Below are 23,974 nucleotides of genomic sequence, written 5' to 3'. Positions count from 1 at the left end.
TCTGGACAGTGATACTTAATCTTTGGGGAGGGGCAGGTCACAGATCATGTGAAAGCTATAGATGACTTGCCCCACCTCGAAAATAAAGGCACCTACATCCCAACTTTTGCATATCATTTCAAGGGGTTCACAGGTTAAAGAAATCCCATAAAGAACTCTTGCACTTGTGCTTTTACTTGCCACTGTCTTTTCAGTAAAGAGAAAACCTGGCAAGCGCCCTGCGTGGGCTTCCTCCTCCCTCTTCCGGATGCAGCCTCTGTGCTTGGCCAGACTCCACAGCGCCCTTCGTTTACAGAGTGGGCAGCCCTTCCTCTTCAGTTCTGGTGGGCAGAGCAGCGTTTCCCCTCCGTTTCTCCTCACTGGATTAGATGGTTGTCATGTCTTCCAGGAGCTTCCCGACCTTTTGGAGTGCAGGCAAATCCAGCATCCCTCCAGGGTCGCCTCAAAGGCACCCACATTCTTCCACGATCATGTCTTTATGGTGATCCAGGAGCACTCTGCCGTTGTCCACGTACAGCATGCTCAGCGGCTTGGTCTTCACTGGGGCGCAGCAGGTGGAAGGGACTCGGTGGGGCTGGTAACGTTTGAGCAGACTCTGTAAGAGGGAGGAGAGGGAAGTCAATCCACGTCCCAGTGGAAAGATCAGAATAGTATTTCTGGGTAAAGAGTAAAAAAGTTAGAATTAAAATCAGTTTCTGAGTGGGAAAATAGAAAATTATTTTCATAAAGAAATCAGCATGCCAATATATCAACTCTAATGTCTAAACTTTAGCTTTTTTTTTTTTTTTAAAGACTTTAAATAGAAAGATTCCAAAAGTTACATGTGTCTGGGTAGAGCAGTAGCTAATTTACATGATCTATTGTTCTAGTCTAGAGTGAATAACAATTTTCAAAATATTCCAAGAAACTCCTGGTTTATTAACAGTTCCAGAAATATGAAGCAGAGAATCACATGGAAATTCTTATGGGAATAGCTTTCTTTGCCAGAGAAGGGCAGATGTGAGTCAATAGGAGAAAAGGTAACAACCCCTTGGCATTTTGGAACCAGACCCTGGCCCCGTGATCTAGCAACATCTTTTCTGATCAGCGTCAGAGTTGGCCACTGGGACTGTCTGGGTCTCTGTGGTCATGCTGCAGGTGGCTTGGTGGAGTATGTGGTGTTGAGTGAGGCTCACGGGACCTTTGCCCAGGACAGCTCCTCTGAGGCTCTGGCCCCACCAGAGGTCCTGTGAGCTCAGCTCACATCCTCATGCTCCCCAGAACCCCTGAACCCCACCTGAGGCTTGGATGGAGGATACTGCAAGTCCATGAGAGTCATTCCAGGCTTCATAGAGAAAACTGAAACACTTCAGCTCCATATCATCTTTGGGAACAGGGCAGGGCCACCTTATTAGGCTCTATTTTCTGTTCTCTCCATCTCATTCTCCTTCCTAACACCAGTCCTTCTGTTCCTAGACTTTAGGCTGGTTTGTGGCACCTGGTGGCAGCCTCTGGCCTTATCTACTTCTGTGAAATGGGTAGTCAATTCCTGTTTTAGGCAGCAAAGATACCATGGCTGGAGCAGTATTATTTTAACCATGGCCCCATAAACGTGGCCCCCATTTCATCAGTGACAGTTCTAGTGAGGCATACAATAAACATGCCTATCACCTGCCAACTACTATCCATGCTGCATGCATGTCATCTCATTAACCCTACAGCATCCCTATGAAGGATGGCATTGCCATCCCCATTTACAGGTAGGAAAACTGAGGGTGGAGAGCGTAAGCAGCCTGACCAATATCACATAGCTAGTAAGGAGCTAAATGCAGGCCTGTCTATCCCCAAAGGCCAGATTCTGAACTTCCTTCCCTAGAATGTCAGGCTGAGAAGGCGTTGAGATCCTCTGGTCTGTCCCCCACCCAGTTTTATGAAAGACAAGGAAAAAGTCCCAGGGAAGCAATGTGTTCAAGGCCACCCAGCAAGATACAACTCCTGTAAGCTCTAGGAGCATGCTGTGATCAGGTCATCTCTATGTCCCTGATACCTAGCGCAGGCTCTGGCACATGGCAGGTGCTTAAATAACTGAATGAACACAGTAATTTAATTGCCAAGCTGGAGTCCTGTCCCCCTGATCTAGGAGTATGTCCCCATAGCTTACGACCTCCCTTTCCCCTCGAGCCCTGGTATCGCACCTGAATGTATGCATGGTTGGTTGGATGGAACTCCTCCCCGACGGGGTTAGGACACTCGCCCTCACAGCGATAGGCATTGTACTGCTTGGGGTAGATGATCCAGGAGCCCCATCCGATCAGGTTGAAGTCCACCTGGAACTTGACCTTCCGACACAGTTGGCTTCTGTCTGGCAAGTGATGTCGACGGTGCCTGCTGCTGGCCTCCTGGGAGAGCCGTCCCTCCTGGGCCCGCCAGGAGCTCTCAGCTTCCCACAGCAAGGTGGAGCCGCCCAGCCGCCTCTGCTCCCGAGACAGGTTTGAGTAGAGCACAAGGAGCACGTCGTTGATGGGCAGCGTCGGGGGCCGCTGCCAGCACTCTCGGGCCACACTGGACATCTGCTCCTCTAGTGCCCCAGGGCGCTTTAGCCACTTAGAGAGGGGCCTGGTCACTTCCAGGACCATGCTGCCCGAGGAAAAGGTGACCTGGGACAGAGTAACTGTGAACAGGTCCATCCGAAGCCGCTCCAAGCAGTCGCCTTGGGCCTGCTGCGAATCTGGCTTGGGCTGGTGGAAAATCTCAACGGAAAGTGGGTCCTCAGCAGGGAAGGCCACGGCACTGGGCAGCTGCAGCCGGAGCTCAGCCCACACCAGGTCCTCTTCTTGGCTCAGGAAGGAGAAGTCAAAAGCAAAGGTCCAGTTCTGCCCATCTACCTCCACATCTGGGTGGGAGAAAACCAGGAAGGAAGCAGGGTAAGTGGGGAACTCCCCCAAACTCAGTCAGTATAACCGCCACCATAGCTCATGCTGAGTCCTTACCTTATATGAATCACCTCTTAATCCTCACCCCAACCCTACAAGTTGGTAATGTTTTTGTGTCCATCTTAGAGATGAGGAAAATCGAGGTTCAGAGAAGTTAAAAGACCTGACCAAGGTGTCATCCTTGGAAGGTGGCAGAGCCCAGAGTAAATCTGGATTTGCCTGACTGCAAAGCCCAAACTCCAAATCACTGTTTTGCTAGTCCCCCTTCAAGATACCCACCGTAGCTAGAGAAAAATTGGTAAAAATCGGATGAGTTCCATCTGCTCCTCCCCTCTGTCCCCTCACACAGGCCAACCCCTCAGCCTTCCAACCTGAACCCTGGGCTTCCACTCACCCTCTGACCCTGGAGCAAGCCACCTTTTAGGGCTCTGTTTTCTCACTGGGAAGAGTGGCCTGTTTCACAGGTACAGTGAGCAAGAGACGAGCATATTGGGAAAGCTGAGAGCTTTCAGGGAGCCAAAGACTGGTCACCTTCTCCCTGGCCTAGTTTCTGAAGAAGGAGACAGAAACTCTGAGTTTTGGCAACTTTGCAAGTAGATTTCTAAAGATGTTTTGGCATGACCTGGCATGGACCTTGCAGTTTTCCATTCAGTGGTCTTTCCTACCTACCTACAGGGGCTCGCCCCCTCCTGCCCCAAGTCATTCTCAAACCTGGGGCACACACACAGCTGTTACTCTCTCACACACACTCACAGCCCTGTCCCACCCACCCAAAACAACCAAACCCAAACCGGATGAGGGTAAGGGAACACATTCCGTTTATTTTGGTCCTGGACTAATTTCATCTGATGTCTGGGAATAGCACGTATTTGTGGATCTTCAGGTCACTTAAAAGTGATCTTTAACTTTCAAGCCCAGTTTCCTCTTCTTTGCGGTGGAAATAACAACACTACCCTCTCTGCATTATCATAGGACCCAGGGAAATAAAGAGGTTTATTGCTAAATAAAAGTCAGGGGTTATTCATCAGAAATAAAACAGAGACAATAGCTCCTGTGAATAGGTCCTAGAGGTAGGGACAATCTCTGATTTAGGTCCAGTCTGGGTGGATCGCATAACAGTTTAATTTTGTATGGTCTCACAGAGCATCTTTGGTCAGAGTATGAATTTCTCTGGGAAATCCAGCTTGTATTTCTATTATAAAGGGGCAATTCCCAGCTTCAGCCTCTTGGCAGCCCCTCCCAGCCCATCTCCAGCAGCTCTTTTCACTTAATTTCCACTTCCCTCCTCATTAGCACTTGCGGGAGGCAATAACCGGCCCCTGACTAACAATCCAGAGGTGTGGGGAGGGGCTGACGTTATCCAGCACCCATTGTCACCTGACCTGACTACCTGGGGGTTAGCAGGACACTATAGCAAGTCCACCTGTACCAGGAAGCCAAGAGACAGTGAGTTTAAAAATATTTTATCCCAAGTAACTGCAAATGGCCTTTTAGAGGAAGGCACTCCTGCTTGCCAGTTAGGAGCCAGGGTCCCAGGGTCTCCCCATGATGGTTCAAATTCTGCCACTTGCTATTTGACATTGGTTAGGTTGCTTTCCTTCTCTGGGCCTCAGTTTCCCTCTTTGTAAAAGGGAGATGGTAAGAGTATCCACCTCCCAGGGGTGTTATGATTAACTGAGGTAATGCATGTAGAGTGCTTTGCCTAGCACAACGGCCAAAATTCAAGACATGTTGGCCATCATCACCTGCCTCATTTTTTTCCCCCCGTAAAGATTATTTTGAACTGAGACCTGCCTCATTATTTCTCAGGTCCAAAAGTTAGAAATGAGGGTGTCCACCCAGGTGGTGAGGGACCTAGACAGGGGCACAAAGTCATCTGTAAACAGATGGGCAGTGTACATGGAGGGGCAGGGAAGAGATTGCTCCTTCCTGCTGGCTGGAAGAAGTTTGTGACTCCATAATCACCCCCATCCCTCAGAGCTCCCTGGGACACAGTGCTCACAGGTTCTCCCAGATCTGGCTCATCTTAGGAGAGGGGTTCCTAATCTTTTAGGGGTTACTGATGCCTCATGCAAGGCAAGAATGTTTTCCCCAGGAATAAAAAAACACACATCCACCCACTGATACAACAAATATGCTTTTAAGGTAGGTATGAGGAAGGGGTTCAGATACCCTAAATACCATCCATGAAAGCCAGGCACAGTAGCTCACACTTGTAATCCTAGCACTCTGGGAGGCCGAGGTGGAAGGATCACTTGAGGTCAGGAGTTCAAGACCAGCCTGAGCAAAAATGAGACCCTGTCTCTACTAAAAATAGAAAAAAATAGCCAGGTGTTGTGGCATGGGCCTGTAGTTCCAGCTACTTGGGAGGCTGAGGCAGGAGGATCACTTGAGCCCAGGAGTTTGAGGTTGCTGTGAGCTATAATGATGCCACGGCACTCTAGCCAGGGCAACAGAGTGAGACTCTGTCTCCAAAAAGAAAAACCCATCCATGAGCTGAATATAGACTTGGTCACACAGGCCCCAGTGGTATCCTGACCCACCAATTCTAAAGAAGGAAGGAGTTGGGCTCATGCCCTTGGGTTCCTTTCCCTCCACCTGACACTCTCCTCCCCTCAAACAAGGCAGTGATGCTGAGATAGGATTAGGTGCTCCCTTCGAAAGGAGGATGGGGTATGACACTGAGTGCCCACCCTACATTATTATAGGGGTTGTTACCCTAGGCTGCTTCCCATGTGCAAAGTGTTTTACAGCCATTGTCTCCTTAAACCCTTCCACTATTGTCACCATTTGCAGATGAGGAAACTGAAGGTCCAAGGTGAGGAAGGCTTGGACCAATTTGGTTGGAACCCAACACCCATTTCATTCTACTGTGGTGCAGCCTATAAATAAACCCAAGAGAGAAGGGGCGGGTTTAAGGCATCCCGTCTCTAAGCTCCCTCCAGGCAGGCTCTTCTCACTGCTCTTAGAAAATGAGCCCAATGCACGATAATGTAAATGTACTGAATGCCACTGTACACTTAAAGATGGTTAAGAATTTTACATCCACACACACTTTTGGAGACAGGATCTCTCTCTGTCTCACTGGCTGGAGTGCAGTAGCAGCGTCACAGCTCATGTAACCTGGACTCTTGGGCTCAAGCGATCCTGCCACAGCTAGGACTACAGGGGAGCACCACCACGCCTGGCTAATTTTTTATTTTTTGCAGAGACAGGGTCTCGCTATGTTGCCCAGGCTGGTCTTGAACTTCTGGGCTCAAGTGATCCTCCCGCCTCAACCTCCAAAAGTGCTGGAATTGCAGGTGTGAGCCACCGAGCCCACCCCTCGTTATATATGTTTACGCATGCACACACTCTGCAGCAGAAAGGGAACAGCAGCCTAATTTACAAAAGGGAAGCCAGACAAGTCAAGCGATGTGCCAGGAACACGCAGAATTAGGGAGCAGGGTTTGAGGGACCATAACCCAGTCTTCCAACCTCACAAGCCTTCTCAAACTTTCCAGAAGGGCGTGAACTGGAAAAATGCGCTCTCCCCCTTTGCCCCGTCCCACCCCCATCGTCCCACCCCCAGCAGAAGGGCTGAGCATTCGCATTCCAGCAAATTTCTCTTTGCCCCCCCCCAGGGTATCCGCCCACCCCCTCTGGCTGGTCGGCAGATGACCCTTCCAGAAAGGGTCACTGGCCGTCTGACCCTCGACTTGGGAGCTAGGGGCCCCCACCCGCAGGCCACGAGGGGTGACAGGTCGGAGGGGTGGGGTTAGCGGATGTGGATTGCACCGCAGCCCCGGGGAGGACCGTCTGGCCCCCGCAGGCAGAGGGAGGGCGGCCGGGACTGCCCTGGCGGCGGGATGTGGATTGCGCCTTAGAAGGGGGTCCTGGGTCAGGGCCCCCTCTCCTCAGCACCCACCTGCCGCCGCACTCGGTGTCCAGAATACACTGCCACGTCCTCGAGGGCGATACTTTCAGGTTCCTGCGGTCCCTGACACCCGCACCCCTTCCAAATCTAGGCCCCGAACCTGGGGTCATCCTGGACACTGGACACCTCTGCAGCCCAGGCTCGAGGACTCAAGGCTGCCTCAATTCGCGATTTCGGGTACCCTTCCTCTGATCTCGGATCTGCGAACCTTAATCCCTGATGTTCCATTCCTCAGCCTCAGATGCTCCCGGGACCCATTCACCCTCACTCGCAAGGAGAAAAAAAAATTCGACAAGACAAAATAATTACAGCAATGCTAACGACTGTTTATCGTTGCTATGCCCGGTTCGTGCCGAGCGCTGTACGCGCGTTGTCACCTAGCCCGCCCCAGTCTTACGAGGGAGGTACTGTTAGCCTCGTCTACCGACGCGCAAACGGGGGCGCCCAGGTGACGTGATTTCACAAGACCGCACGGATGCAAAGAGGCTCAACCAGGCTCCCACCCCAAACCAAGACCTGGGAGGCAGTCCCCACACCCTGGACGCCGGAATCCCCGCCCCTCTCGGCTGTGGATACCCCCAGGCCACCAGCGCTGCGCACTGAGCCGAGCCTGCAGACGCGGAACACCTGCAGATCCGGACCCTTCGAGCCCTGGGCTCGGAACGCCCGGGTGATGGCGTCCCCAGCACGAGCCCCAGCCTCCCCTCGGCCCCAGCGCACTTCCCGAGTCCGAGGCGCCCCGGGGTGCTCGGCGGGGCGGGCGGCGCAGCCTACCTTGCGCCTGCAGGCTGCGGATGATGTCCGCCCGGGGCAGCGGGTCGCGGTAGAGGCTCAGCATGTATGCCAGAGGGGACGGCGACGAGGGCTGCCCCCGCGTACGTAGAGGCACAGCGGCCAACGTCTCGGCGCCCGCCTGGAGCAGGGCCCACCAGCCGTGCAGGAGGAGGAGCGGCAGGCGACGGGCATGCATGGTGGGCTACCGGGTGAGAAAACCGTGCCTCTGCCCCTTATATCCTGGGCCTCAGCAGCAGCCCCGCCCCCGCCCTTCCTCCCTCCCGGGAAGCTTTAAGATCTTACAACCCCCCACCCCCACCACCAGAGTGGGGGAACGCGGAGGGACCCCCTGCCGGGACGAGGTCAGACCTGAGCCTGAGCCTCGTGGACAGGAGGACTTAGATCCAGGGACCGGGCGTGGGCACCCTGGCACCCTGCTCTGATAGGTACCAAAGGCCTTGTTGCTCAGACAGAGCAGGCTTGTCCCGCCAAACTCCCAGGTCAGAACTGTGCCATTTATCCCATGGGGACAAATATCAGCTTCAGTATTGAAGTGCTCTGCCGGGGAAGACAGTGGGCAGCACGGACCAGGATGAAGATTTCTCCAGCTGAAAAGGGAGTGTTTGGCAGAAGCTGGAGGCCAGGCATAGCTAATGGGGTGATCCTGGTGGCATCAGGCTCTTCCCCCCACTGGCACACACCACCCCAGGGATTTCAGGAAAAAAGGCGTAGCCCACATCCTGCAATCCCTGCCTGCCAGTACCTGGGTTTCGGCTCAGCATCACTCACTTTCAAGTCTCTGGGCTCTGCCCTCCTCGCTCATCTGCACAACAGTGATCCCCGCCTTGCCTCCCTTCTAGGTGTAAAGTCAGGTCCGGGCTGGAATTACTTTTAAAGAAATGTAAATCCCTGCCCCAGTGTCGGGCCCCAGCTGTTTTCCTAAACACCTGAGGGCTCTTTCTCTGCCGGAGCTCCCCCACCCAGCCCCCACGTCCTTTCCCAGCCTTGGCCAGCACTTACTGAGCACTTACCGTGTGCCGGGCGCAGTGCTAAGTGCTTTACACACCTCAGCGTCTTTCACAGGATGCCTCTAGCTGGCAAGAACCGCAGGCTCAGACCCAAGCCGGTGCTAGAAAATGGAAGGGGGCCCAGCAGGCTCAGCCGGCAGCTCCAAACCTGTGTCCTCCCACCCAGCTGGGATCAGGACGCCTGGGCTGCAAACCACGTGGGCCCTGGACACGCTGCTCACCTAGCCACCTGCTTGCTCCTTAAAACTGACACTGTCTTGTTCATCCTGCTCCCATACCGTACATAGCATCCTTGGGACCCGAAGACTCTTAGGTAAGTAAATAAATCAGTGAATGGCACTGTGTCTGGCCTTGCCCGAAGATAAGCATCACCTGGGGTGTTTGTTAAACTATTGATTCCAGGCCTTCGGAATTAGAATTTGGAGAAAGGGAGTGGTAATTTACATATGTAACAAGCACCCCAGTGATTCTTACCAAGTGACTTTGCAGCTTTGGGCTGGAATGCATTGGGGTTCTTGTTGCAATTTGTAACCCATCTCTCTACTTTCAGTTTCTTCATTTGTAAAACATGGCTGGAGATCACTCCTCCCTGTAGATTAAATCAATGTAAATAAGGCTTTGCAAGCTTCAAGACCTGATGTAATTGCAAAGGATTACACATGCAGTTAGTAGAATGAGTACTCAGGGTTTGTCATCTGACGTCCCCAGCCTGGGCACTCGCGGCTGGTGGTTCTCAGCCCCAGCGCTCTGTATCAGACCCCACCCCGGATGCAGAGGGCGCCTTCATCCAGGTTACACATATATAAATAAAACGATAGACCGTGGTTAGTGCTGACCAGGACTCAGTCACCAAGAATGGCAACGCAGGGAAGGTACAGACACCTAGACTGAGGTACGGGAGTCACACTCAGCAGAGTAGATTCCAGGACCCAGATCTCCCAAATCGCCAAGTGTCCTAGAACCCAGGTGGTTCCTGTTTAAACAGGAAGGTTCGGCACAGAGCAGCCTCATCCACCAAGATTGGAGAAGGAAAAAAAAGATGATATATCTCCTTTCCATACTGGACCAGAAGCTTCCTTAAATGAAGCATAACGCTTTATTCATCCTGTGTCCCTGCAGTATGCGGCACATAGTAGGTGGTCAATAACCACTAAAGTTAAAATGAATTACAAAAACAGCTAACATTTATTGAGCACCTATTGTTGCGTTGATTTTTATCATTGTTCCTGCTTCCGAAATGAGAAAATGGAAGCTCAGAGGGAACAAGGTAACTTGCTCAAAGCCACAGATTTAGGAGTGGAAACAGCCAGCATGTGGGGGGTCTGATCGTCACCCAAACCTCTGCTTTTAGCACCTGTTGCTTCCCCATGTGTGAGGGGTGAAAATGTGCCTTTTACTAAGATTTTTAAAAAACTCTCAAAGCCTTGCCTTTCCCAGGGTCCAGCAGCTGCAGACAAAGCTCACTTCTGATGTGTATTGGCTTAGAGCCACGCGGGAGCCTGGAATTTCTCTCCGACCAGCAGGAGCAGCTGTCTAACAAAGCCCCTCCATCTCTGAACTTTCTAGGGCTCTGGCACCCTGGAAGAGCCCGAATCTCTCTTCCCTCTTCAGGAGAGAGGCTAACAGTCCTCCTCATTTTTTAAGGACATTAGTTTGTCCAGGATCTGTTTTTCCACAAGTAAAGGCAGAAGTGCCCTTTTCCTGAGCAGGGAATGACACCTTCTCACTTCCTCTGCCCCAGACAGACTGACCGACAGATTCCCTGACCTGGGAGATAACCTTTGAGGCCTTCCCGACTGGCAGGAGGGTGAGGGCAAAGTCCCTCGAGGTTCTCAAATGCTTTTCATCTGGCCCTTTGGGCCCCTCCCTTGACATGAACGGCAACCTGTGACGCGGTTAAGTGTCGGGCCTCTGAGGTCCAGCCTCCTGGAGGCAGAACCTGGATCCTTCTCTGTCACTTCCTACCTGGGTATATTATACTAATCACTTACTATCTTGAAGCTCCTGCTTGCTCAGCTGTAAAATGGAGATAAATAATAATGTCTACTTGGCAGGGATGTCATAAATAGTAAATGCGTGCAAAGCGCACAGTGCGTGTAGCATTTGGTCATTCATTTATTCATTGAGCAAACCTTATCTAGCGTGTGTGTGCAGGGGAACTCAGCTGGATCCCCAGGGAATGAAGGGCACGTGTTTAATGAGCATTTCCTGTGTGCCGGCTGTGGCGTGGCCACCTTCGCATGTGTCAGCCTGTGTAAGCAATCCTGTTCGCCCTCCACGGAAGCTCTGTGCGGTGAGGCATTTCAGAGATGGGGACACCGAGGTGCGGAGGAATTGAATGGCGTAAGCTTTGTGAGGGTGGAGGGCACCTGCTTTATCATATCCCTCCAGTGCCTGGCACAGCTCCTGGCGCACAGGCGCTCACTAAGTATTTGCCCAGCGATTGAATGAACCCTGCATTCCTGCAGCAGGTCCCACATACCCTTGCCTTCCACCTGCTCTTTCCTCCTGCTCTTTCCACTATCTCCCTGGTAAACTCTTGCTCATCTATCAAGACACAGTTTAAAAGTCCCCACCCCACCCCATCCCACCCCCAGCAATTTAGCAGAGCCCTCTTCTAAGTAAGCAGTTGTCCAGATTCTCTTTGGTGATGGCCACCACGCTGTGAGCTCCCTAGAAGCAGGGACCACTCCAGACTCATTTCTCTCCGAAGCCCCAGCCCCTGGTTGGTCACTGACCATCACCTGCTGTGATCTGTAGCCTACACGAGTGGATCCAGTCCCGTAAAGGGTGGAGGCGGGTCTCAGCACAGGCTCCTTGCTCCCCCCTTCAGTGTGTGCCCACCCTTCCTGTCACCCCACACTGCTGGTCTTGCAGGCTGACACCCAGCGCTGAGAGGTACTGTCCAGGTGACCCTGCTGGCACACGTGGCTCTCTGTGATCTGGGGATAGAGATAAGCCTTCATCTCCAGCCTCCCCTCCAAACCCCTTGTACCCCAAAAGCACTCTAGCCCCGTGGAAACACCTTCCCCAAAGTTCAAAGATGTTCTTCCTCTGCCCCCACTTCATTCACACAAAACATTCCTATTAATCCCACAGAATCCATCCTAAGGGTCTCTTCTTCCATGAAGCCTTCCTCATGTGGTCTCCCTCCCTCTCCGGCACTCTCCCTCTGTGACCTCCTCACTCAGGCTCTGATCCCAGCCATTTTTTGCTTATGGGACGCGGTCCTCGAGCCCGACAGGGTCCTCGAGCCTGGGGGGTTGTCCATCAGCAAGCCCGGTGCGGTTGGCTTGGTGTTCTTCAGAGCGCTGGGCCCTGGCACTCCGTAAACAGAGGCTGCAAATCATGCTTGCAGCTGGCCTTGGCTGCTAACAGTGTGTCCTCTGCTGCTAATCACGTTTTGAAAAGTTTTAAAGTCACCAACAATGAAAATTTTTGAGATTTTGCATAAAATAGTTCCTCCCTTTCATTTGAAAATGGAAAGATCCAGGCCCTCGTTTCCACCTGACAAACTTTCCCTAAAGCTGAATAGTCACTATTCCTTTAGGCAGGGTCTGTTCTCATAAGTGCCATCGTCCCCACCACTGCTAAAACTTATCACACGCACATGCCTGGCCCTAAAGACAAATGAGTTCGAGGCCCTTGCTCTAAGCTGGTTGAGAGAAAGACATTCTGGAATCAATCAGGAAAGGCAGACTGGGGGGGTTCGAGTTAGGTACACCCCATTGTCCTCCACAGGGACTAGCCCGTGGATTATGGGTGCCTGGCCAGACTGGATGGCATAGACGTAATCTGTTATTTTATAAATGCTTACCACTGTGTGTTTACATTATCCTAATATACCCTTCCTATCAATCCTATGAAGCAGATTGGATGTTGAATCCTATTTTACAGCCGAGGAAACTGAGGCTCAGAGAGGTTAAGCAGCTTGCCCAAGGTGGAACACCCAGCAGGTGGCAGTGCTGTGATGGGCCCTAACTCATTCTGACTTGGGGACCAGACTGGGTAGTCCCTGTCCCAGCGTGGCCCCTTATTACCTCCCTTGCACAGAGAGGCCTTTGCCAACTTCCCCATCTAAATCGACCTCCTGCATGCTGTCGTATCACTCTGTTCGTTTTCTCCACAGCCCTTCTACAGTTAAAAATTAACTCATTTTGCTTGGTTCCATCTATTTATTTTTTATCTGTTCCTGTCTCCCAGCACCGGGCTCTAAGCCAGATCCCTTGTCGGTCGGGCTCATCCCTGGATCCCCAGCTGTTAGCACACTTCAAAGTACTCAGTTCATATTTGTTAAATGAATGTATTTAACCCAGTGCCTGCACTGCGTGGCACAGAGATAAGAAGGTGAGGACAGGGATGGGGCTTCTTTGTCCAGTGGCCACCAAAAGGACATAAGCCCTGCAGGTTGCCAGCTTCCTCTGGTTTCAAGTTCTTCCGCCGTACTCTCCTGAGCACATGGAGGGGTACACAATAGGTGCTCCATGAACGCTCAGTACGTCTGTCTTGGCATGCCGACATCATGACATCAGCGAGGCAATGCCTCTTAGTGTTGCTGCCTCCTATGGACAAGATTCATGTTGCCGTGCCTCTGTGAGCCTCACTCACGCTGCCTTCGCCTCCATTCTCTCTTGTGATCCTTGCAGGAACTATGTGACCTGAGCGGGGAGGGACCAGGCCCGTCAGACTCTGAAGCTCATGCCCCTCCAGCCTCTCCTGGGTGGAGCCCTGTGCTTCCCACAGGGTCAGGAGGTGAAGTCTCAGCCCAGCCTGGGAACCCCGTGGAATGGAAAGGTTTTGTGAAACAAACAAGGAGACCACCAGGAAGATGCCCTCTCCTCCCACTCCGGAAGCTTCTCAGAGATTCCCACAGCCCAGCCAGCCACCTCTGCCTCCGGCCTCCCACCTCCCCATGTCCCCTCCACCCGGAGTCACTGGTGCCGAAGTTGAGCTGGAGTTTGCTGACCAAACTGTGCGCCTGGGGCTGGGAGAAGGGCTGTGTTTGTGAGTGCAAGTGCACGCTTGTGTGTGGAGGGCACGGACTGGAATGAGGACTGAGAATAAACACTAGGGAGTGCTCCTTGTGTGCCCTGCACTGCCAGTGCTGGGAGACTTACGTACACAATGGCTCAGTGTCTCCCCAAACTGCCTGATGATAAGAATCACTCAGGCACTTATTAATAATAAAGGGAGTCCCCAAAGTCATAGTGTACTATTTTTTAGTGAGTGTGCTTTAAAGATTTAATAACTTCAAATGTATATATGACAGGAGCTTACAAAACCATCCTCTGATAATTTATTTAAATTTCTTTTATCCTTATTTAGTTTTGTGATTTTTGAATAATACATTTTAACTTAATTTTTTTGTTTCAATCAACATTGCTATCATCAAAAAGCATTAATATGAAAAATATATTATTCAAAATTCAGAACTGCCCAAAAGTCCATGGATAATCAAGTTCAATCATGAATGGATAGGCCAGGGGTGGTGGCTCACATCTATAATCCTAGCAATTTGGGAGGCCAAGGCAGGAGGATCACCTGAGGCCCGGAGTTTGAGACCAGCCTGAGCAAGAGTGAGACCCCATCTCTATAAAAATATAGGAAATTAGGTGGGTGTGGTGGCATTCACCTGTAGTCCCAGCTACTCAGAAGGCTGAGGCAGGAGGATTGCTTGAGCCCAGGAGTTTGAGGTTGCAGTGAGCTATGATGACACCACTGCACTCTAGCCCAGGTGACAGAGTGAGACTCTGTCTCAAAAAAAAGAAAGACGAATGGATAAACAAATTGTGGCATATCTACATATTGGCATACTATCTGACAATAAAAAGGACTATTGGAACCCATGACGGGTGACTCTCAAAACCGTGATGCTGAGTGAAAGAAGCCAGACAAAAAATAATACATACGGGATGATTTCATTTATATAAAATTCTGGAAAATGCAAACTCACGTATCATGGCAGAAAGCAGATCAAGGGTCACCTGTGGAATGGGGAGAGGGTGGGATAGCAAAGGGGCAGGAGGAAAGTTTTAGGGGTAACAAATATGTTCATTATCTTGATGGCGGTGATGGTAGTCTGCATGTTCAAGCTTGTCAAAATGCACACTTTATGTGCAGTTGTGTGTCAGTTATACATTACCGAAGCTGGAAAGAGGAATTTAAATATAAAAAAATACAAGTTATTCAAAATTCATAAAACTAGTAAGTGTAAAAGGAATTTAAATAAACCGTGATATTCTTTGTGAGTTTGTAGCCTTTATACTTCTGAAACAGGAGTATACTTAATAGAATATATTTCTATTAAAGCTTGAAAGTGCTCTAAGACTTTTGGGATACTAAAGTCTCATAGATCTATAGCCTCAGAGAGCCTGCAGTGGGACCTTGCCCTTCCAGAGAGTCTTATTAGGTAAGATGGGAAACAGACCATAATCTCTTTCTTATTTTCTCTCTCTCTGCCTTTCCACAAACCCACGAGGTAGGTGTTTCTTTCTAAAGATGAGGGATCTGAGGCTCAGAGAGGCTGGGCGACTTGCCCGAGGTCACACAGTTTGTTAATAGCAGTTCTGGGATTGGAGTCCAATCAGACTCCAAAGCCCACACTCCGGTAACTCAGATGGGGTGGGACGACTTGCAGCTCCAACTCTTCAGGCCCTGTGCCCTGCTGGCCACTGAGAGCAGGGCTGGCAGGATCTCCAGGCTGGTGCATCCCCCACTAACATCAAAGGGCCCCAGACTTCAAAGGCAGCTTGGGGGGAGATGCACATACCAGGCTGGGTATGCAGGGAAGCCTGAGAGAGCTAATACGATTAACCAGAGACCCATCGGACCCATGGGGCAGGAAGTCTCTTCATTGAGCAGGTAATTCGCTAGCAGTGGCTTGAATACATTCTCACCCACCAACCACCCCCGGAGCCTTTCATTCTAGGGCTACTAACAAAACCTCTGGACACTTGGGAATTAGGGGTGAGATGGGGTCTGTGCCAAGTGTGTGTTTATTCCATAAATGGAAAAACTTGTTAGAAGCCAGCTGTTACCAAATTTGTGCCAGGCATAGCACTGAGTACTTTGGATGCATGTCTCATTTTTATCCTGAAACTAGGTACAGGGTAACCATGTTTCATGCACAACTCCAAGGAGCTCTTTTCATGTTGTATTCTGTAGGTGTAATTATTCCCATTTTACTGAAGAGAAAATAGAGGCTTGGGTTGATTAAATACCTGCCCAAGGTCAAGTTAGCACGAAGTGGCTGAGCTAGAACTGGAGCTCAGGTCTGTTTCCATGCTAACCTTTATTCCCTGCCATGTCAGTCAGGAGGGGACAAACCCCTAAGACCCTAGGGTGCTCTTCTGGCCCTTCCCTTGCCTTGGGTATGAGCAGTAGCAGGGGTTAGCTCTGTGCCTGTCTGCCCACCTACCACCCATACCTCTTTAGGGAATGTGGAATGGGCAATCCAATGCTGAGATAACGTCCTCATGATTCCAGATGGTATAACAAGGCTCATCCCCAACTCATCCCATTGCTCCCATGTCTGTCCACCCATCCCCCAATTATTCTCCCACCAGCCTGCTCCCCAAACCCCCCCTCGCCGCCCAACACACACACAAAGACTGCTGTTTCAGAGCCAGAAAGGCTGAGTGTTGTTAGGTCTGAGGGAGCCCGGAGCTTGAGCTCAGGGCCACGTCCCTCAGCTCCAGGCTTGGCCACACTGTCTTCCCTCCCAGGGAGCCCCCAGCCCAGCCTTCCTGGCCTATTCTTGCGCCCCCTCGCTCTTCCACCCCACCTCTCAGCTCCCCTTTTCCGTCTTCCCTGGGGAGGCACCCCTTCGGACCCTGTTTCCTTCCCCACTGGTACGAGCTAAGGTCATGTACCCTTTCTCTCCCTGTAACTGCCTTCATGTCCTGAGCTGCCCCGGCAGGGCTGGTGGGGTTAGTAACAAGAATTTGGAGGGACCTGCCGCGCTGGGAAAATCCTCCTTGCTGGGGAAGTCCAGCCAAGGAAACTCCCTGAGGGCAGATGTGGGGGAGCAGGAGGGGGGTGTTTGTTTAAATTAGCAGCAGTTAGGCTGTGGCATGGTGGGGGAGGGGAAGCGGGACACCTAGGTCCTCCTCCCAGCCTAACCCTGACCAGCATGTGACCTTGTCAAGCCTCAGTTTCCGCATCTGGGACCATTCCCAGCTGTGTCCTGGCACTTGCCTATCCTGTGCTTGCTGGAGCTCTGAGGCCAGTGGGTGGAAGTATTTCCCCACATTCAGGACCAGCCCCCGCTCTGCCCCCTGCACCCGTTGATGGAATGCAGCCCATTTCCCCCCTTAGTTCTTATGGGTTGTGCTTTTCTGAACACAAAATGAATGCACACTCACTGTAGAAAATGTGCAGACCAACAATACGTAGAGGAAGAGAAAAATCCCCTATGACTCTGGGGATCTAGATGTGACTGTGGTTAACATTTTGGGGTACATCTTTCCTGTTTCCCCCTCTTAGGTATTTTTGTACATGTGCATCTTTTACTTAGAAGAATTGCACTGTGGGAACTGCTCTGTAAACTGCTTCTTTCATGAAACCTGAACATCTTTCCAGGCTAGAAGGCATCACTCCACTGCCATTTAAAAAGAAATGTCGCTTATTTGGCAGGCTTCCTCCTCCAGGAAGCCAGCCTGGGTTTCTCCAGCCTGGTCAGCCTCTTTCAGGGCTCTTGCGTGATCCTCCCTCCTACCCAGCTCCTCCTAGACTATGAGCTTCATCTGGACCCCTGCACTCAGGGCCCTGTGTACGTAATAGGCGCTCAATAAATGAGGCTAAAAAGGGTAGTTTTCTTGATTGTTATGGAGAGGTGGCTGTGGCAAAGGAAAGGAGCACTGGACTTGGAGTCAAAGGTCGTGCCCCCAGCGTTCGTGCCTCCCTCTGGCTTCGCTCTCCTGTTTGTAGCGCAGGGACTCAATGGTATGCGCGGGGCGGTGCCCGGTCCCGCGCCTGGCACAGCCGAGCGCTCGGCGGGGGCTCGAGGAATGGCAGGCCAGACGGAGCGCGGGGAGGTGAGCGCGCCTGGCGCCCCGAGGGGCTGGGGGCGGAGGCCCAGCGCCCGCCCCCGTGGGAAAGCGCGCCGAGGGCGACCCGGGCGAGTCTGCCGCCCGCGGAGCCCAGAGCCGGCTGCAGAGCGGAGCGGGAGGACCCGAGGTCCGAGGCGGCTGAGTGTGCCCGCCGCGCGGGAGGATGTTGTCGCCACCGTGGTGGGGAGGCCCCTGTCGCCTGGCCCCTGCCTGAGCGCACTGTGGGTCTTGCCCACCGCGACAGCTCTCCGGCCCTGCGGGTCCCGCCGCCTGTCCCGGACACACAGGAGCACGAGGTACCCGGGAAACAAGGGCACTCTGGAGGGAGCTCCAGCGTGGCCCGGGGCCCGCGCGCGGTGGGGTTTCCCAGGGCTCTGTCGTCAGCGGGATGGGTCCCCTCCCATCTGTCCTGTGCCCACTCTGTGCCTATGTCCGCGGTCTCATTCTCTTGCCACTGGGTGGGATGCGCTTCCTTGGCAAATTGTGGAGTGCTATCAAATGTGGGGGCTGGGGGATGAAGTTATAGTTCAGGGCCATCTGCAGAGCCCCCATTTGACGCCAGGCTGAGGCCTGGGTGGGGTGGGGTGGTCAGGAGAGACAGGGTGGGTCACACACACCATCACTGTCTTTCTTGCTGGCCCTAGGGCTACTGCTGCCCTTGGGTTCCGGGAGAGAGAGGCTCTCCTCCCTCCACCCCCACCCACCCTGGGCAGCCCAGTTTATGCTGGCCACCGCCAGTGCGTCCAGAGCGCACGGGGACCCAGACTCACGACAAACACTTCCCAGGGTTATCTCATCCAGTGCTCGCGGCAGCCCCACTGGCACTGGGGTTGCTGCTGCCCCTTTACAGAGGAGGAACCCGGCTCAGAGAGGGGTGAAGTCACTTGCTCAGGGTCTTGGCAGTCAGAGGCAGAGTCACCCTGAGGCTAATGAAGCTTAAGTTCCAGACCCTTCCAAGGCCCCTAGACCTAATTTTGTATTTGTATTTTTGTGTTCTTTTCCTTCAAAAGCCCCTTTCCCCAACTGCATGAGGCTCAAACCCCATCAAACGTGATCTCTCTGGCAGTACCTGGTCTGTCTGCCATCCTCTGTGGCACTGCCCAGGAGGGCGGGGGAGGGGGATTGCTGGCGCTGGGCAGTGCAGGCCTGGCCGGGAAGGAAGGGCATCTGGATGGGTCAAAGGACCCACGTGACCCTGGCACGATTCTTGGCTTCCCACAACTCCAAACAGCCTGCTGTGCAAGGAGCCAGCTTAGGCAGAGACCCCTTGTGACCTTGGGCCCCTCTCTGGGGCTCGCCTGCCCTCATCTGCGGAAGGGGTGGTCATTACAGGGTGACTGCAGACACGGGGGTGGAAGTGGAAGGGACAGGAGAAAGAGATGCTGAACGTCCTGGTCCTGCAGCCTTAAGTTCCCTCCTTCCCTCCCCCTCCCCCATCATCCCATCAGCCCCACCACTGTGCCCCCATCTCTACCGCCACTGCCATCCCCAGCCGCTGCATCGTGTCCTTCACAGCCAAGTTCACTGTTCATCCCATTTGATTCTGTGCGCCTCCCATCTGCCCCCACGGGCCATGGAATCTGCCCTGGCTTGGGCTGTGGGAGAGACTGTGTTCCCAAATTGGTTCTAGCCCTTACTTGGCCTCACGGCAGCCTTTGACACAGTTGAAATAACCCCCTGCCTGTTGGCTTTTGCACCACCAAGCTTCCCTGCACCTTCCAGGCCCTCCTTCATAATCCTCTGTCCTCTTGACCTCCTCCCCCTTCCCTAGGCCTCCCCCTTCAGCTTCTCCCCCACCATGCTCTGCTTTGTCTTCTCTCCTCCCTGCTGCTACGTGCTTCTCCTGGAGGTCTCAGCCATCCCATTCCCTGCCCTCCTCTAGCCTAGAGCCCTGCTGGAGCTCTGGGCCCCTCTACCCAGCTGCTCCCTGCATCTCCGGTGGGGAGGCTCCCTTGCAGGCCTCACTGGCTCCACTCATCCAGGCTGAACTCGATCTGCACCTTCTCCAGGGCTCCCACCTCAGCCACGCCCCTGATTCCTCATTCCTTCCTCCCCCAGCACCACAGCATCCAACCCAACACCAGCCCTGGTTGATCCTGCTTCCAGAACTGTTCTCTAGAATCCATCTGCTCCTCTCCATCTCCTCCGTCACCGCTTGGTCCCAGCCACCATCGTCTCTCTCCTGGACAACGGCAATGGCCTCCCTGCCTCCACCCTGGTCCCTGTAGCCAGCCCACTCCTCATAGCAGCTGCTAGAGGGAACGGCGCCAATCCCTCATTAGAACCCGCAATGCCTCCTGTTGCCTTTGGGGTAACATGCAAGCTCCTGAACCCTGGCCTGCGTGCCTTGGCCCTCTGGGCTCATTCCTCCCCAGCGGCGGCGACATTCTCGTTCCCACCTCAGGGCCTTTGTCCATGCTGTCCTCTCTGCCTGGAATGCCCTTTCTCCTACTCTTTGCCTGGCAAACATCTATGTAGCCTTCAAGTCTTAGCTTAAGCATGACCTCCTTGGAGAGGACTTCCCCCACGGCCCTGGCTAAAGACAACCCCCTTTCAGCTGGGCGTTGTGGCTCACGCCTGTAATCCTAGCACTCTGGGAGGCTGAGGCAGGAGGATCACTTGAGGTCAGGAGTTCCAGACCAACCTGAGCAAGAGTGAGACCCCATCTCTACTAAAAATAGAAAAAAATTGGGGGCAAAAAAAAAAAAAAGAAAAAATTAGCCAGGCAACTAAAAATAGAAAAAATTAGCTGGATGTGGCGACATGGGCCTGTAGTCCCAGCTACTGGGGAGGCTGAGGCAGGAGGATCACTTGAGCCCAGGAGTTAGAGGTTGCTGTGAGCTAGGCTGACCCCATGGCACTCTAGCCCCAGCAACAGAGTGAGACCCTGTCTCCAAAAAAAAAAAAAAAAAACAACCTCTTTCAAACTCCCTAAGAGCACCCCCCCTTTTACCTTCAGAGGCCGCACTGTCATCTGAGATTGCGTCTTTATTTGTGTGGGGCTATCGTCTGCCTCCTGCACCCGACTGCGAACTCCACGGGGCTGTCTGGTTTACCGTCTATGTGGCTCTGCATCCCCTGTGCCTAGCATGGTGACAGGCACACAGTGGGCACCCGGGAAACACCTGTTGAAGGAGAGGTGTGGAGGCCGGGCTGCTGGGTTGTCCTGCTGCCATCTGTCCAGCAGGTGGCCTCCCAGGCCAGAGCTTCACCTCCAGAAGTGGGTACCCAGAGTAGCCTCACATTGAGAACAGATCCTACCCTAATCCCTGGGCCCCCAGTTGAGGTCTAAGTGGCAGGTGCGGGAGCCAGGTTGTCCTCTTTTGCCTTCCTGTCCCAGAGAGCCCTCTGCACGCACTTCTTCAAGACTCAGATTGGCATCGTGGTGACTTACCTGCATCCCCTGCTGGGAACCGGAGACACTCAAGCCAGAGACTCATCTAACCTGTTGCTGTCCCCTCAGTGCTTGTGCAGAGCTCAGAAAGCAACACCTCCGTTCCTGTGGAGAGACTGCTCCTGGTAGATGATGTTAAATTCTGGAGCCCAATTGCCTGGGTTCTGATCCTGGCTCTGCGGCTTCCTAGTTGTGACACTTAGGCGAGTTACTTAACCAACCTGTGCCTCCTCTGTGAAGAGGGACTAGTACCTGCCCCATAGGGAAGCTGTGTGAGCAGAATGAGGACATACGTGAAAAGTATTTAGAATGGCGCCCAGGGTATAATAAATGCTCAGTAAATGAGAGCTTTTATTATTGAGCAATTCTTTACCCCCTACTCCAACCCCCAGTCCCAGCTCGGGGAGAGGCTGCCCACAGTTGCCCTGGGCACCACTGTGCATGCTTGTGCCTGGCGCACACACACGTGCAGGAACAGCACACAACTCCCCCAGTTGCAGCTCCAGCTGGCCGAGGCACCTCTCTTGCCGGGACAAGGGAGTCCAGCAGACGCCTTATTGCCTCCCTGGCCCTGTGCCCCCTGTACCCAGTGCCATTGGCTTGGCAAGGCAGGTTGCCATGGCAGCAGGTGACCCGGCCTGCAGGTGGGGATGGTGGCTGGCCTTGGCTGAGCTCTCTGGCTTTTTAGAAGGGGGTGGATTTCTGCCAAGGCACAGGCCTTCCTGCTGCTTGGCGGCAACCATGGCCACACCCAGAGCTCACCTCGGGCTCCCGGCCCTGGGAACCGGGAGACTGAGCCAGCCACTCACTTCTGGGCGTTCCCACAGCCCTGGGCACATGCCCATCCCTCTCACTCCACTAGGAAGATCTGGCGTGGGCCCTTCTCCACCCCATGGTGAACTCTCGACAGTTCAGACTGTGCCCGGCACATAGCAGGGCTCTCTTGAATGTTTGTGGGGTGAATGAAAAAACAAAAAAGGAATTCCCTCTCACGACCTTGACGACAGTAAAGTCTCCAGACATAATCCAGTTCTGCCCTAGAGATGGCCTATTCATCTCACAAACATTAATTTAGTACCTACTGCGTGCCGGACATTGCTCTAGCAAACAAAATGGGGAAAATCTCAGATAAGGGCGGGTGCCTGGGGAGAACCGTAGCAGGCGGATAAAGTAGGGAGGGACTGAGTGGCTGCTTTAGGTCTGGGACAGGGAAGGCCTGTTTAAGGCGGCAACCTTTGAGCAGAGACCTGGTTGGAAGGAGGGAAGATCTGGACGAAGAGCATTCTAGGAAGAGGGAGCAGCAAATGCAAAGGCCCTGGGCGGGGGAAGTGAGAGTGGAGCTTAGTGGGTGCAGGGGGTGGTGGAAATAACACATAAAGCGCGCTGATCTAAAGTTACAATGTGATGAGTTTCCATGTGTGTGTATATGTCCGTGTGACCCCTGCCCAGATCAAGCTATAGATCGTTCCCTGCACCCCAGGAGGTTCCCTCGTGCCCCTCCCAGGCAGCGTCGCCTGCACCTTCACCCACAGGTCCTCGGTCATCACAGGCTGGCCTTGCCTGCCCTGGGACTTCACATAAATGGTGGAGTCCTGTGCTGTGTTCTCGTTCGTATCCGGCTTCTCTCACTTGTCATTGAATCTGTGATATTCATCCGTGATGCTGCTTATGTCAGTAACTCACTCATTTTAACTTTTTACTTTTATTTTATTTTTTTCATAGTTCCCTCATTTTATTTAATAGTTGCTGGGTAGTAGTATTCTGTGATAAGACTACATCACAATGTGATTATCCATTCTTCTTTTGATGGGCATTTGAGTTTTTCCCAAGTGTGTGGCTTTTCTGAATAATGCTGCCAGGAACATTCTTACACACGGCCTGCCCTACAAAGTATATATACACTGTTAAGCAGCTTTTATATGCTGGCGAAGGGCCTGCTAGTTCTACTCTTTCATTTTACAGATGGGAAAACTGAGGCCCAGAGAAGGGAATGGACTCACCCCTTGTTACCCCCGGCAGTTAGTGGCTGACAGGGGATACTGCTGACTCTGTACAAGGCAGAAGGCCCTGGGTCTCAGGGAGAGAAGAGAGAGAATGAACATTTATTGAGCATCTACTATGTATCTGGCACCTACTATGTATCTGTATCTGTATAGGCGTTATGTCATTTGCTGTAATTCTCAAAATTGCCCAGCCAATTAGGCATTATTGTGCCCATTTTACAGGTGAGGGGCCTGAGTCTATGAAACATATTCACAGGGTAGAGTCAGGACTCAGGCAGGCCCGTCTGACTCTAAAGCCTGACACCCTCCACGATGTCATGCTGCCACCGAGGGAGGGGTGAAGGCTCCAGTGCCAGGGCTGCCCAGGCTGAATGCAGAAGCCAGGGGAAATGAAGAGCTCGAGGAGGCTCCCCCTTCCCCCACGCCCCCAGGATGGGGCGCAGCAGGGGAAAAGGTCCATGTCTTCTCTGAGGGCCCTAGTCATGGTTAACTTGCGGTGCACCCTTGGGCACTCCCTCTCTGCATCTCTAGTTCCTTTTGGCTCTGACCTTCTAAGTGGGGTTGGGACTGAGGGTCTCTTGGCCTTCATTGGCCTGACGCTGCCCCTTGCCCCAGGCTGCCACTGGGGGGGCTGGAGGGAAGAGCTGGCTTTGGGACTCCCAGGGTCACCCCACAGGGCTGTGCGGGGTCTCCACCTCCATGCACTGGTCTTCCTGACTCACGGCTGGACTCGGGCCCCCTCGGGAGTTCTTGGGGAGGCCTTTTTGGAGGAGAACAATTATTTTCTCTCATTCCGTGTGTTCTCTTTTTTTTTTAAAATTGTGGTAAAATAGACGTAACAAAATTTACTATTTTAGCCATTTTTAATTAAATGCTACAGTGGCATTCACGGTGTTG

General features: G+C 52.8%; 1 protein-coding gene across 1 annotated transcript; it reads right to left on the bottom strand.

The window, feature by feature from the left end:
- On the bottom strand, nucleotides 1–7,839 carry NODAL (nodal growth differentiation factor). Its single transcript, XM_012658770.1, has 3 exons — nucleotides 7,603–7,839; nucleotides 2,175–2,872; nucleotides 1–595 (listed from the first exon to the last, which is right to left on the bottom strand). The coding sequence occupies exons 1-3, from the start codon at nucleotides 7,796–7,798 to the stop codon at nucleotides 443–445; spliced, it is 1,047 nt and encodes a 348-aa protein (XP_012514224.1). The 5' UTR covers nucleotides 7,799–7,839; the 3' UTR covers nucleotides 1–442.
- Nucleotides 7,840–23,974: the final 16,135 nt, after the last annotated feature.

The sequence above is a fragment of the Propithecus coquereli genome, unplaced genomic scaffold, assembly GCF_000956105.1.
Source record: "Propithecus coquereli isolate 6110/MARCELLA unplaced genomic scaffold, Pcoq_1.0 Scaffold117, whole genome shotgun sequence".
In the NCBI taxonomy this organism is placed as follows: domain Eukaryota; kingdom Metazoa; phylum Chordata; class Mammalia; order Primates; family Indriidae; genus Propithecus; species Propithecus coquereli.
The sequence above is the reverse complement of the archived record's forward strand: the minus strand, read 5'-3'. Positions and strand labels throughout refer to the sequence as shown.

Coding starts and splice junctions, on each gene's coding strand:
- NODAL (XM_012658770.1), bottom strand. CDS start 7,798: ATGCATGCCCGTCGCCTGCCGCTCCTCCTCCTGCACGGCTGGTGGGCC. Junction 2,873..7,602: donor CCGCAGCCTGCAGGCGCAAG/GTAGGCTGCGCC, acceptor TCTCCCACCCAG/ATGTGGAGGTAGATGGGCAG. Junction 596..2,174: donor CCAACCATGCATACATTCAG/GTGCGATACCAG, acceptor TCCCTCTTACAG/AGTCTGCTCAAACGTTACCA.